The sequence below is a fragment of the Gopherus flavomarginatus genome, chromosome 15 (assembly GCF_025201925.1).
Source record: "Gopherus flavomarginatus isolate rGopFla2 chromosome 15, rGopFla2.mat.asm, whole genome shotgun sequence".
Lineage (NCBI taxonomy): Eukaryota > Metazoa > Chordata > Testudines > Testudinidae > Gopherus > Gopherus flavomarginatus.
The window spans coordinates 1238383-1249959 of NC_066631.1; the positions used below are offsets into that span (position 1 = coordinate 1238383).

The 11577-nt window shown below is 50.3% G+C and overlaps 1 protein-coding gene across 1 annotated transcript; it reads left to right on the forward strand.

Moving 5' to 3' along the window:
* The first annotated feature begins 253 nt into the window (after window positions 1-253).
* LOC127034689 (zona pellucida sperm-binding protein 3-like) lies at window positions 254-10488 on the forward strand. The gene is made up of 9 exons (XM_050923848.1): window positions 254-551; window positions 1166-1278; window positions 2283-2374; window positions 2730-2910; window positions 3387-3495; window positions 4988-5079; window positions 8288-8385; window positions 9260-9382; window positions 10099-10488. The coding sequence occupies exons 1-9, from the start codon at window positions 303-305 to the stop codon at window positions 10302-10304; spliced, it is 1263 nt and encodes a 420-aa protein (XP_050779805.1). The 5' UTR covers window positions 254-302; the 3' UTR covers window positions 10305-10488.
* Window positions 10489-11577: the final 1089 nt, after the last annotated feature.

The window sequence follows — 11577 nt, forward strand, 5'->3', positions numbered from 1 at the left end:
ATTTGTGAAAATCTGATGGTGATGCGCACACTCCTTTCAGAGGAGTGAGGCCAACAGTGAACCAAGTGCATGAAATTCCTCCTCGTTATTAACAGGCAATATGACACTGAAGCCAGATCCTCTAGCTTGAAGGTCAAAGAGCCTGGGTAGTCAAACCTCCAGGTGCTGGCTCCTTTCTAGTAACCACAAAGGTTCTGAAGGGCGGGCTAGCTGATAGCTCAGCCAGCAAAGCTGAGGACTCCTGACATTCTTGCACAGAGGTCCTGTTACCTGGTGGGATTACAGTAGGTCTGGGGGAAAAGATGTCTTTGGGGGCTTCTCCAGAGGGTTATGTCAAGTCTGCTCACTCTCCTCTAGCACCCATTAACTCTGTGCTCTATGAGTGTAATAAAACCAGCATCCACCTGGCTGTAAAGATGGACCCCTGGGGAAATGGACTCCTGCTGGATCCACAACTTGTGCACCTGGGCAGCTGCCTCTACTCAATCAATGATCTGCAGGGCTTCCTGCACTTCCAGTACCACCTGAAGGACTGCGGCTTCTCACGGCTGGTGAGTCAGAGCCCTAGCTGGGGCCCAGGCTTGTGTTCCACTCAGCATGGTGCTGTCTGCTGCTCAGATGCCTGTGAGCTGGCTTGTGTTGGCTGTGTGGATGAGAACATACTGCCCTCCTGCTGGATGAGGGGTCTAAGAGAATGCCCCTCATGTGCTGAAGTGGCAGGGGGATGGCTGTACAAATGAATATCCCAAGAGCCTATTACATTGGATTCAGATCCTGATACTCCATTATGGACTGTTGCTCTGGCATGGGGTGAGGCTGGGTCCAGGCCCACTAGCTGCACGCATGTTGGATCCCCTGGCAGAGGGGAGAAATACTAAATGACAAACACCCTTCCCAAGTAGTTCTTACCTAGCTGGGCTTCTATCCACATTCCAAGTCTAATACTCCCAGTAACAGACTGGTGCCCTGCCAGGGAAGGGGCAGGGGGCAGTGCGGAGCAGCATCTCTCCCTTGCTTAGGGGAAGGGCTTGTCTCAAGGAACAGAAATCCTGTTCCACTTCCTTAGCAATGCACCAACCCTCCCACTTTGTTTGGCTGAGAGCTACAGAAGGAAGCTGTCACTGATGCTAGTGCTGACTGCCACCCTCTCTGATTTCTTCCCCAGACATCTGGGAACATGGTTGAATACTTCACGGACCTGGTCTACAGGCCTTCCCCTGGCACAGGCAGACGCTACGTCACCTCCTTCACTGAGAGGATCAACTGCACTGACCACAAGTAAGCTGCCAGCACTAGGCCTTGGGCTACAGTCCTAAGGGATGATGCTAAAATTTCCCAGACTCATGGGCTTCACTGAGGGGTAATAGGATGCCATAACAAGCAGCAAGGATGCAAGGCAGGGTCTAATCAGCTGATATGAGGGGAATGATGTGCACCCCTAGCTGTCAAAGGGGGGGTTGATCACAGGGCAAAGCAAGCACGTGGGATGAGTTGTCCTGGGTATTGCCATCTAGTAAACCTGGCTCAGAACCCCAGTAACATAGAACCTAAAATACCTCTAGGAGCCTGGTTGAGGGTGGGGAGGGTAGCAGGCACCCTTGAGTACTGCAGAGGAAAGGACACAGGATGTGCGGCTCTAGTGCTAGTAAAGTATTATTGTGGGTGCCTCAAACACTCCTATGAACTACAAACAGGCTGGAGGGTCTCATCCTGCCCTTCCTGGCAGGACAGTCTGATATTTTGGGGGAAGGGGATTGGGGACCTCCAGTGCTAGGGCCAATACAATGGGGGGTCTAGAGCTCAAGGATCTGAATGAGACTCCACCTGGTAGATGGAGCTAGTGAAGGTGGCTATGAGAACTTGGTGGGAGGGGGCAGCCTGGGGAGAAGGGAAAGCCTGGGGCTATCGGAGGGAGTCAAACTACATTAGTGTGACACTTGTGGGGCTGACTGCCATGTTTTCACAGCAGTGCATGATGGGGTCAGCTCATGCTGGTGACCCCTGCAAACACCTGTCTGCAGGTTACTCTGGGATATTCAAGCCCCTGTGGACATAGGGTGGGGTGTGTGTGTGTGTGTGTGTGTGTGTGTGTCAGCCTTCACTCCAGCTCTAGAGCAGCCTCTGTCAGGTATCCTGTGGAGCAGGAGTGACTTGAACTTTCCAGTGCAGCTGAGGTGGCCTCTGGCCTAGCACTCCCTGATACAAGCAGGGAGAACTCCCTCTTCCTGGGGAGGGAATGGGAATCTGATCCCTGCAGGGTAACCCTTTCCTGCCTCTCCTAGGACAGGGCATTTGGCTCCTATGTACGTATCTTCAATGACTGGCCACCTGTCTGCCTCTGGAGTGCTAACATTCACGGTGACCCTCATGAATGGTAAGATCCCTGCAGAAGCAGTGAGTGGTGCCAGCTGAGCTTGCTGTGATCTCCCACTGAGCCTCCTGCAGCTTCAGGCAATAGCCTAACCCAGTTCCCTTCACCCCCGAGACTCCCTTTGCCTCTCTAGGATGGTGTCTTATGCTCTTGACACCATGGCCATCTCCTTCTAGAAAACTACTGAAGCAAAGCCTTGTGCCTCATGATCTTGTAATGCATTCACAGGAATACCCATCAGAACACACATCCCCAAAACCTGCATGCACTTGCAGAAGGCTCCCAGTGCTTGTTGGTCTTGGATGAAGACTTCATTCTGTATAGTGCACTTTGATAACTAGCTCTCATTTTCTTGCAGTGGACTTCAGTGCCCCATCAGACTCAAAGGTCATCTTCCTAGGCTCTCAGATCCATATGGAGTTTTCTGTACAGAGTTCCTTCCACCAGCCTCTGCAGATCTTTGTGGATGAGTGCACTGCCACCCCAACCCCAGAACTTAGCAAGTCTCTCAGGAACTATAGCATCATTGCAAACCATGGGTAACTATCTGCAGGAGACAGCAGCTCTGGGGTGCTTGAATGTCTGAAGTGGCATAAGGTGTGGAACATGCTCCTGGGACTGCCCCAACTCCCTTGTAATGGAACACGCTGGGTTCTTAAAGCTCCTACACAAATCCTAGAGATCAGCCTGTCTATTCCAAATCTGACTCCAGGTGACTTGACTAAGCCACAGACTACCAAGAAAGTAGCAAATGAAGATGTCTGGCCTGGCCTCTGGTAACAACATGACCCCTTAAAGAACTGGACATGCTGGCATAATTTGACATATCAAGCCTTCTCCATTGCTAGGGCAACTTGGTATTCATATTGCTCTGTAACACTTGGCGTAGGTCTTTGCAGTCAGTACTTCAAGAGCTTCAGGTGGGGAGAGAATAATACAGTAGGTCTCTCCTAGGGTCAAACAGTTAAACTCACTGGTCCAGGGACTGAGAGAGAGAACTGTCTTCCTGTTCCAGGTGTCTTGTGGATGGTAAGGTGGCAAACTCCCAGTTCCTGCCCAGACAAACCCCTGAAGCTATCCAGCTCTCCCTGCAGGCCTTTGAATTTGTAGGTGTGGACTCTGATGTAAGTAAGATTCTGAGTTAAATGTACAACTTCCATCTAGGGCTGGAATGCCAAATGCCTGCATCCTCTGAATGCAACTTGTTAAAAGCCATTCTTCGCTGACTAGTTGAAGGCCTCCACACCATAAACCCTTTATGGCTTTAGTTTCAGCTAAACTCTCGCTTGGGGAAACTGGCACACAACTGCACAGTTCTTAATGCAGTTATCCGTTCAACCAATCGTCCAAGAATCTAGTGAACAGTGCCTGAGGACTCTTCACCTCTTGCATACTTCTGTGAAGCATAGCAGTTTAACTCCCCTACCTCATGCTTTCCTTAAGCCAGTGATTCTTGACCTATTTACCACTGTGGGCTGCATATGCAGCTGTGTTATGTTGTGCAGGCTGCATCCACACGTATGGCCCTGAAGATGTCACATGGGCTGCAGCTGTGTGCAGATTAGACCACTAGCAGGCCATGAGTTGAGAACCATTGTCTTAGGCACTGAAAGGCATCCTCAGACAACATACCCTAGTTTGGAGGCAGAGCATCAGCTATGCTCCTAGCAAACAGGCCTTTGCGAAAGAGATTCCATGCACCAAGATGCTTTTACACTGATGTTGAAGTGGCCTAGTTAGTCCAGAGCTGGATGTTCTGGCCACCTCAGGCTAGCATCACACAGCTTTAGCATGGTGATACTGAGCATTGTTAATCCCAGGGACTTCCTAGGTGTGGCATCTAAATCCCATCTGCAGGGAATCCCCAAGCTGTGCTTGGGATTCTCAGCCCTATCAGACCAGACCTGGTGGTGATCCATGTTCAAATCTCCCTCACCAACCCCCTACCCCACATGCCTGAAGGTAGTCTCCCAATCCCCAAATGCTGGGCTAAAAAGGGAGAGCTCTTCCTTCCCCTGCTATCTTGTGCAGCTTGCCTCTAGGGGCCCAATAAGTAGGTAGGGTCTGAGCAAGCTTACCAGACTGGGCCCTACAAGCAGCTCTGTGTCTTCAACCCTCATCCCCCAGGCCACTTGCTCTGGGGCTGAGTGCCAAGCATGGGGCTGCAGGGTGCATGCCCAGAGATGGAAACCTAAGGAACTTGGCCCAGATATCTAGGTCCTGAGCAAGGTTAGGCACTAAGGGAGGGGGGTGGAAGCCCAGTGGGGCTTCTGTAAATCCTGCTTCTGGGATTTAAGCACTTAACTACCACTTTAGGTGCCTAACTCCTTGTGAATGCAGCATTTTAGGGGTGGCAACTGCCTGGAAGCCCCATCTGACTCCTCCATAACAAGCATGGGGTCATGACAGACCCATCCCCAAACCAGAGCATCTCTGAATGGCAGCACATGGGGGGGGGGGGGCTTGTAATGGGAATCCTGGGCTCTGGACTGCACTCAGAGCCCTAGTCAGCATAGCTGCTCTGCTTTTCCCCACCCCACCAGTGATGAATGTTTCTTCCTGCTAGGCAGTGGGGATGACTTCAATCTGCTTTCTTCTCTTTGTGCCCACCTCCAGATCTATCTCCACTGCCAGGTGCTGGTCTGGGACCCCAAAGTGCTCATGGATCCCACAAGGAAGGCCTGTTCATTTCACAGGGACACCAACAGGTAAGGGCTGCTGGGGGGAAGGAGGAAGTGCAATTCTCTAGAACTAAACCAGCTAGAACAGAATCTGGCTGTTGTCAGTGGGACAGACCCATGTAACGCCACCCAAGAAGGACCAACCTGCAGAGATGCTTGCAAACAATAGCCCTCTGGAGATGCTTCTGAGGGCAACAAACTTGGCTTTAGTGGCCAAAGCAACTCTAGCTTGTGATACCACTTGCTGCTTCATTACCTTTGTTTCTCCCACTCCACTGTGGTGGAGGGACTATAACTCATAGACTCATAGGTCAGAAGGGACCAATCTGATCATCTAGTCTGACCTCCTGCACAAGGCAGGCCACAGAACCCCACCCATCCAATTTTATACAACCCCTATCCCAGGACCGAGTTATTGAAATCCTCAAAAATGGTTTGAAGACCTCAAGCTGCAGAGACACCACCAGCAAGCGACCCGTGCCCCACGCTGCAGGGGAAGGCGAAAAACCTCCAGGGCACCTGCCAATCCGCCCTGGAGGAAAATTCCTTCCCGACCCCAAATATGGCGATCAGCTAAACCCTGAGCATGTGGGCAAGAGTCACCAGCCAGCACCCAAGAAGGAGTTCTCCGCAGCAACTCAGTACCCATCGCATGCAACATCTCCCCGCAGACCATTGAGCAGACCTGTCTGGTGGTAATTCAAGATCAATTGCCCAAATTAACGATCCTATCATAACATCCCCTCCATATACTTATCAAGCTTTGTCTTAAAGCCAGGAAAGTCTTTTGCCCCTACTACTTCCCTCGGAAGGCTATTCCAGAACTTCACTCCCCTAATGGTCAGAAACCTTCGTCTAATTTCAAGTCTAAACTTCCTAATATCCAGTTTATACCCATTCGTCCTCGTGGCTACATTAGTACTAAACTTAAATAATTCCTCTCCCTCCCTAACGTTAACCCCCTTGATATATTTATGTAGGGCGAGCATATCCCCCCTCAGCCTTCTTTTGGCCAGGCTAAACAAGCCAAGCTCTTTGAGTCTCCTTTCATAAGGCAGTTTTTCCATTCCTCGGATCATCCTCGTAGCCCGTCTCTGAACCTGTTCCAGTTTGAATTCATCCTTCTTGAACATGGGACACCAGAACTGCACACAGTATTCCAGATGGGGTCTCACCAATGCCGTATACAACGGTACTAACACCTCCTTATCCTTGCAGGAAATACCCTGCCTGATGCATCCCAAAATCGCATTTGCTTTTTTAACAGCCGTATCACATTGGCGACTCATAGTCATCCTGCTATCAACCAGTACCCCAAGGTCCTTCTCTTCCTCCGTCGCTTCCAACTGATGCGCCCCCAACGTATATCCAAAATTCTTATTATTAATTCCTAAATGCATGACCTTGCACTTTTCACTATTGTATTTCATCCTATTTCTATTACTCCAGTTTACAAGGTGGTTCAGATCTTCTTGAATAGTATCCCTGTCCTTCTCCGTGTTAGCAATACCCCCCAGCTTCGTGTCATCCGCGAACTTTATTAGCACATTCCCGCTCTTTGTGCCAAGGTCAGTAATAAAAAGGTTAAATAAGATCGGTCCCAAAACCGATCCTTGAGGGACTCCACTGGTGACCTCCTTCCAGTCCGACAGTTCACCTTTCAATACGACCCTCTGGAGTCTCCCCATTAACCAGTTCCTTATCCACCTTACAACTTTCATATTCACTCCCAGCTTTTCCAATTTAACTAACAGCTCCCCGGGCGGAACCGTGTCGAACGCCTTACTGAAATCTAGGTAAATTATATCTACCGCATTTCCTTTATCTAAGTAATCCGTCACCTTCTCAAAGAAGGAGATCAGATTGGTTTGGCACGATCTACCTTTAGTAAATCCGTGTTGCAATTCGTCCCAATTACCATTGACCTCTATGTCCTTAACTACTTTCTCTCTTAAAATTTTTTCCAAGACCTTACATACTACAGACGTCAAGCTAACAGGCCTATAATTACCCGGATCACTCTTTTTCCCTTTCTTAAAAATAGGAACTACATTAGCAATCCTAAAGGCAAAAGCAGCAAACTCTCAGTGGGACTAGCTAGACAACACTAGAAAGCATTCAGGTGAACTACATTAGGTTGGGATAAGTGATAAAGGCTGGTTTCCCTTGCATACCTACCTAGCTTCAAGTGCAGTGCCAAAGTGACGTGGTTCAAAGAAGGACAGAAAGGCCCTTCCCTAATGATTCTCTCCCTTTCATGAAGGTGGGAACATGGTCCCTATAAACACAGAATATAGGCTTCTCTTGCAGTAGTGAGACTGGGTTTGACAAAACAGGTCAAGCACAAGTGTAGAGGGGGAATCCATGTCTGCTGGAATCAAGGCCTGTCTGGAGCAAGGAACCAGGCAATTCACGTGATCTGTACCTGCTTCCCTCTGTGATGGGTAGTGAGCTTTACCAGGATTTCTAGCACGCACCTCCCCCCATGGGATGCAGTGCTGGAATTCTTCACTGGGGGAGCAATGACCAATGATGCCCTTGTGCTGCTGAGTCCATGAATTTTGTTTTGAACACTTAAGATTGGTTGAGTTCAGTTGCAAAACCAGCAGCTGGCCAAGCAAACTCTTGGTGTTTTCAGGGCTACAGCCACATTATAAGCTTTTGTGGGGGTTGAGTCCCAGTCCATCCAGACATAGAGCTAGTGCAAGTAGAACCAGTCGTGCCAAGCATGGGCCCATGGAGTCAGGTGGATTTGTCCTCTGCATGGCTGGCTATGCTACTGCAGCATAGATAGTGGCACTGTTTAAATACCTGCTACCACATTGAATTCAAGTATATGTACATAGCTGGACTCTCACCCCTGCTCAGTACTAAGAACACCCATGCTCTGCCAGTGCTCGTATCTTACAACCACACCCAACTTCTCCTTGCTGCAAGGGACAATGCTCCCAGTCAGCTCTACAATCCATGCCTGCTTGCTCATCTCACTCCCCTTAGGGGACCCCCTAGGAGAGAACTACCAAGCCTCATGCCTGTCTGACCCCAAACAACTGACATTCCAGCTCCTGTTGCAAGCAGATACTCAACCTTGCCCTTTCTCTTCTGAAAGCCTTGGTGCCTAGGTGAGTTAAGAGCTGCCTGGGACAGAGCATAGGGACCTCACGTAATCCCATGTAACTCAACTTTTGAGATGTTGATCACTGGGGTGAGTCACCTGTGTACTGCTCTCCAACAGGTGGGAACTCCTGGACAATCCCTCTCTGAGCTCTGGCTGTAGCTGCTGTGACTCCCTATGCCAAGCCACAGCCTCTCGCCACAAGAGGGACCTGAAAGGTACTAGGTCTGAGAGGGAAGCATGTGGGGGTGGAGTAGGATGTTCTGTGTGGTCAGTGGCCAAGTCTCCACTGTCAGGAATATGTCTGGCAGGTTTGGTTTGGGCTGCCCCTTCAACTTCATGCCACAGGAGTGTCACATGGCATCAGTATTCCAGCATCTCAACTCTAGTGAACTGGAAATCTGGTAATGACGCACTCCTCCTCTTAGCCCAAGTGAAGGGAAGAGCTTGCATCTCCTGAGCTAGCTGCGTAAACGAGCTCCTGGCCAAGCAAGAGATGGATTGTTCAGTATTTGGTGGGCAGGGGCAGCAGATTTGTATAATTTTCAGTGGTGCCCAGAATGGGTCCAAGTCCCACCCCCACACCTGCCTTGTAAGCCAACATTCTTTTTTAAATCTAACATTTCTACTGTTTCCAGAATACTTTAACTGTTTCCCTACATTGCTCTGGGGTGAGGGCTCTAGGGTGCAGGCAGGCTACCTTGGGGCTGGGGCCAGAGAGGACTCCAGTCCTGTTGTCCCCACCAGCAGCACACCCACCTGGCACAGGCTTGGCATATGCTTCTAGAGGCCAGGCCCCTCTTTGGGTTAGAAAGCCTGTCCTCTCCCCTGGCAGGGGAGACCTGACATCACATGTGCACCTCTTCCCCCTTCTGTAGCTGGCAGCAATTGGCAAGGGGCCACAGAGCAGCAGGCAGGGCCAGGGATGCTCTGGGGGAGGTACATGGGTGTGGCAGGCAGGGCTGGAGGAGAGACCCAGCCCCAAACACTAATGGAGCCAGGACCTTAACTTGCTGGAGCACAGGCACCATGGGCCCATATAAACGGCTGCCCCAGGAGTCTGAAGGTTCCCATCTCTTTCTTCCCTTGCAGAGCCTGGGGCAGGACTTGTCCATGCTGTCGTTGTTGGGCCCTTGAGGGTGCAGAAACCAGCTGCAAAGACTGGAAGCTATGAGTGGGACTCAAACAGCTCTCCTGCAGCCCAGAGTGTCACAGGTAACTACCCCTCATGTGGGTTGAACCTGTGTTCCATAGCAACCAGACAACCGCTGGCTACAGTGGGAGCCCTGACAGGCAGGGAATGGAGTTGGTACAACAGCACCAGAAAGCTTAGCTGACCAGTGGGACGGGAGCAGGTTTTGAACTGCCTGATGCTTTGCTCAAGAGACCTGAAGTGTCTCCCCACCTGGGCAGTGGTTGGGTGTGTGGGCATCTACAGTCATACCTCCTCCAGACTTCCCACCATTCCTGGCCTTGCTTTAACCAAGGGAGCTATTTAGCTTGTCATGGAGAGAAGCTGTCTTCATCCAAGCTTCTGAATCCTAGCACACTCCAGTATCTATTTCTTGTCTTTAAAGAATGTAGAACCCCCAAGGAAGTCAGAGCAGGTGCTTGCTAGTCTTGGCTAAAAGCTGTTGCTGCACATAGGGGTGGATCAACTGGGCTTTAATCTGAGAATTCCATGTGAGGTAGAACTGCCAAAAATGGGAGGAGACATAACTAGCTTAATGCCCTCCCTGAGCATGGTGAGAAGTTGGGAGGGACTAAGTACCCACCTTCCACCCCAGTTACAATGGGCTTGTCAGCATAACTAAGCTCCCATGAACATCACACCTGTGCCCCACCCTGGCCTAAGGGTATCCCAAAAGACGTGGCCCATTGTTGCAGTGAGGGATGGCTTTGGGGCATAAGCTGACTCTTTCCTCTTGCAGGAGAGAAACCAAGTGTGATGCCACCTCCTGTTGGTGCCCTGCTGCTGGAAGTTGCTCTCATTGCTGTGGTGTCCCTGGGTTTCTGCCTGTACAATGGCCATCACAGGAGGCTCTGCCCCAGAACCAGGAGGGCTGCAGACTCCTGCCCAGATGAGCTGGTTACTGCAGACCAGGAGAGTACAAGCATTAATGCAGATGTGGAATGAATTCAAGTAAAACCTTAAATTCAGATGGTGTATGCATGTCACTTATAGCTGGGCTGGGCCTCTGAGGTGGAAGGGGACTAGCAGGTTGAAAGCTGCATTTGACTATCTATCTAATACTGCTTTCTAGCTAAACTTCTTCTTTACCAATATTCCCTCACTAGCCTGAGCCAGGGCAAGTCTTGAATACTTAGGCTTGATCCTAGCCCCTGCTGGTAGAAGTAAATCACCTTCAGTAAATGGGGAGTGTCTAGATTCCAGTACTAACCTCTGGGGGAGTGTGCCCTGCCTGGGGCAGCCGTTCCCTGGACACTCCATGTGCTGGGGGTCAGCACGAAAACATTCTGGTGTCCCATAACTGTTCAAAATGCTCTAGCACTCTGACTTGCTTTGAAATGTGAGCAAACTGCTGCACTGTCTTGCTCCTACAGCTAGATATCCAGTAATTCCTGCAAGACTTGAGGAGGGCAGGGACTTCGTTCAGTCTGACCTTAATGAAACAAAGTCAGTTTAGCACTGGAAACATCCAAGTGCAGGTGTAGTCCTGATAAACCCTCTTTCATGTGTCCTCTCCAGAAGAATAGGAGACAGAATAGTCCAGTTCCTCAATAGACTCAATATGGGGCAAACCAGCTGAGCCTCCATAAGGGTTTAAAAGATCTTGCTTGATTCTTTTAATGTGAGGTTTTTCCTTAAAGAAAAAGGCATTGGTGGGGCCACCTACTGCTCTAGGGAAAGTAGAAAGCCTCTGTCAGAGCTAAGGGTAGAGCTGGACTAGATTTGACAGCAGTGGAGGGGACTACTAGTTTAGATCTGCTGCCTGCTCCTTCTGTTCTAAACACCTCTAGCCCGCACAGAGATTCCTGGGGCTCTATTTGCTGGCAGGTCAGGGAGAAGTACCCTGTCCCTGACTGAGTTTACCTTGACTCCCCCTCCAAGTCTGCCCAGCAACCAATAGGCAGTGAGAGGCTGTTCCCAGGGTGCTCAGGAAAGGGGAGAAGCAATTTTTGAGTCAGTCTGGAGCCAGCCAGGATTGGCTATTTTGGGGAACTGGTGCATCCCAGGCCTGCAAGCAAGGTTCCCCCTGAGAATTGCCCTCTAAGGACCTGACAGCAAGATTCCCTCAGCTGGGCTTTTCCCACTCCAGTGACTCCGTTTGTCACGGTTTTGTTTTTTGCTGGGGAACTTCCCCAGCCAGGCTGAGTTTAGCATTCCAGTTTCCTAGGTGAGAGTCAGTCACCACATGATCCACTCTGCTGTGGCTGCTAATCCAGGG

Bases quoted from the DNA above. Each gene is read 5' to 3' on its own strand.
- LOC127034689 (XM_050923848.1), top strand. From the start codon at position 303: ATGTCTTTGGGGGCTTCTCCAGAGGGTTATGTCAAGTCTGCTCACTCT. The intron at 2,375-2,729 runs GTAAGATCCCTG...ATTTTCTTGCAG, and splicing joins CACGGTGACCCTCATGAATG to TGGACTTCAGTGCCCCATCA. The intron at 5,080-8,287 runs GTAAGGGCTGCT...GCTCTCCAACAG, and splicing joins TTTCACAGGGACACCAACAG to GTGGGAACTCCTGGACAATC.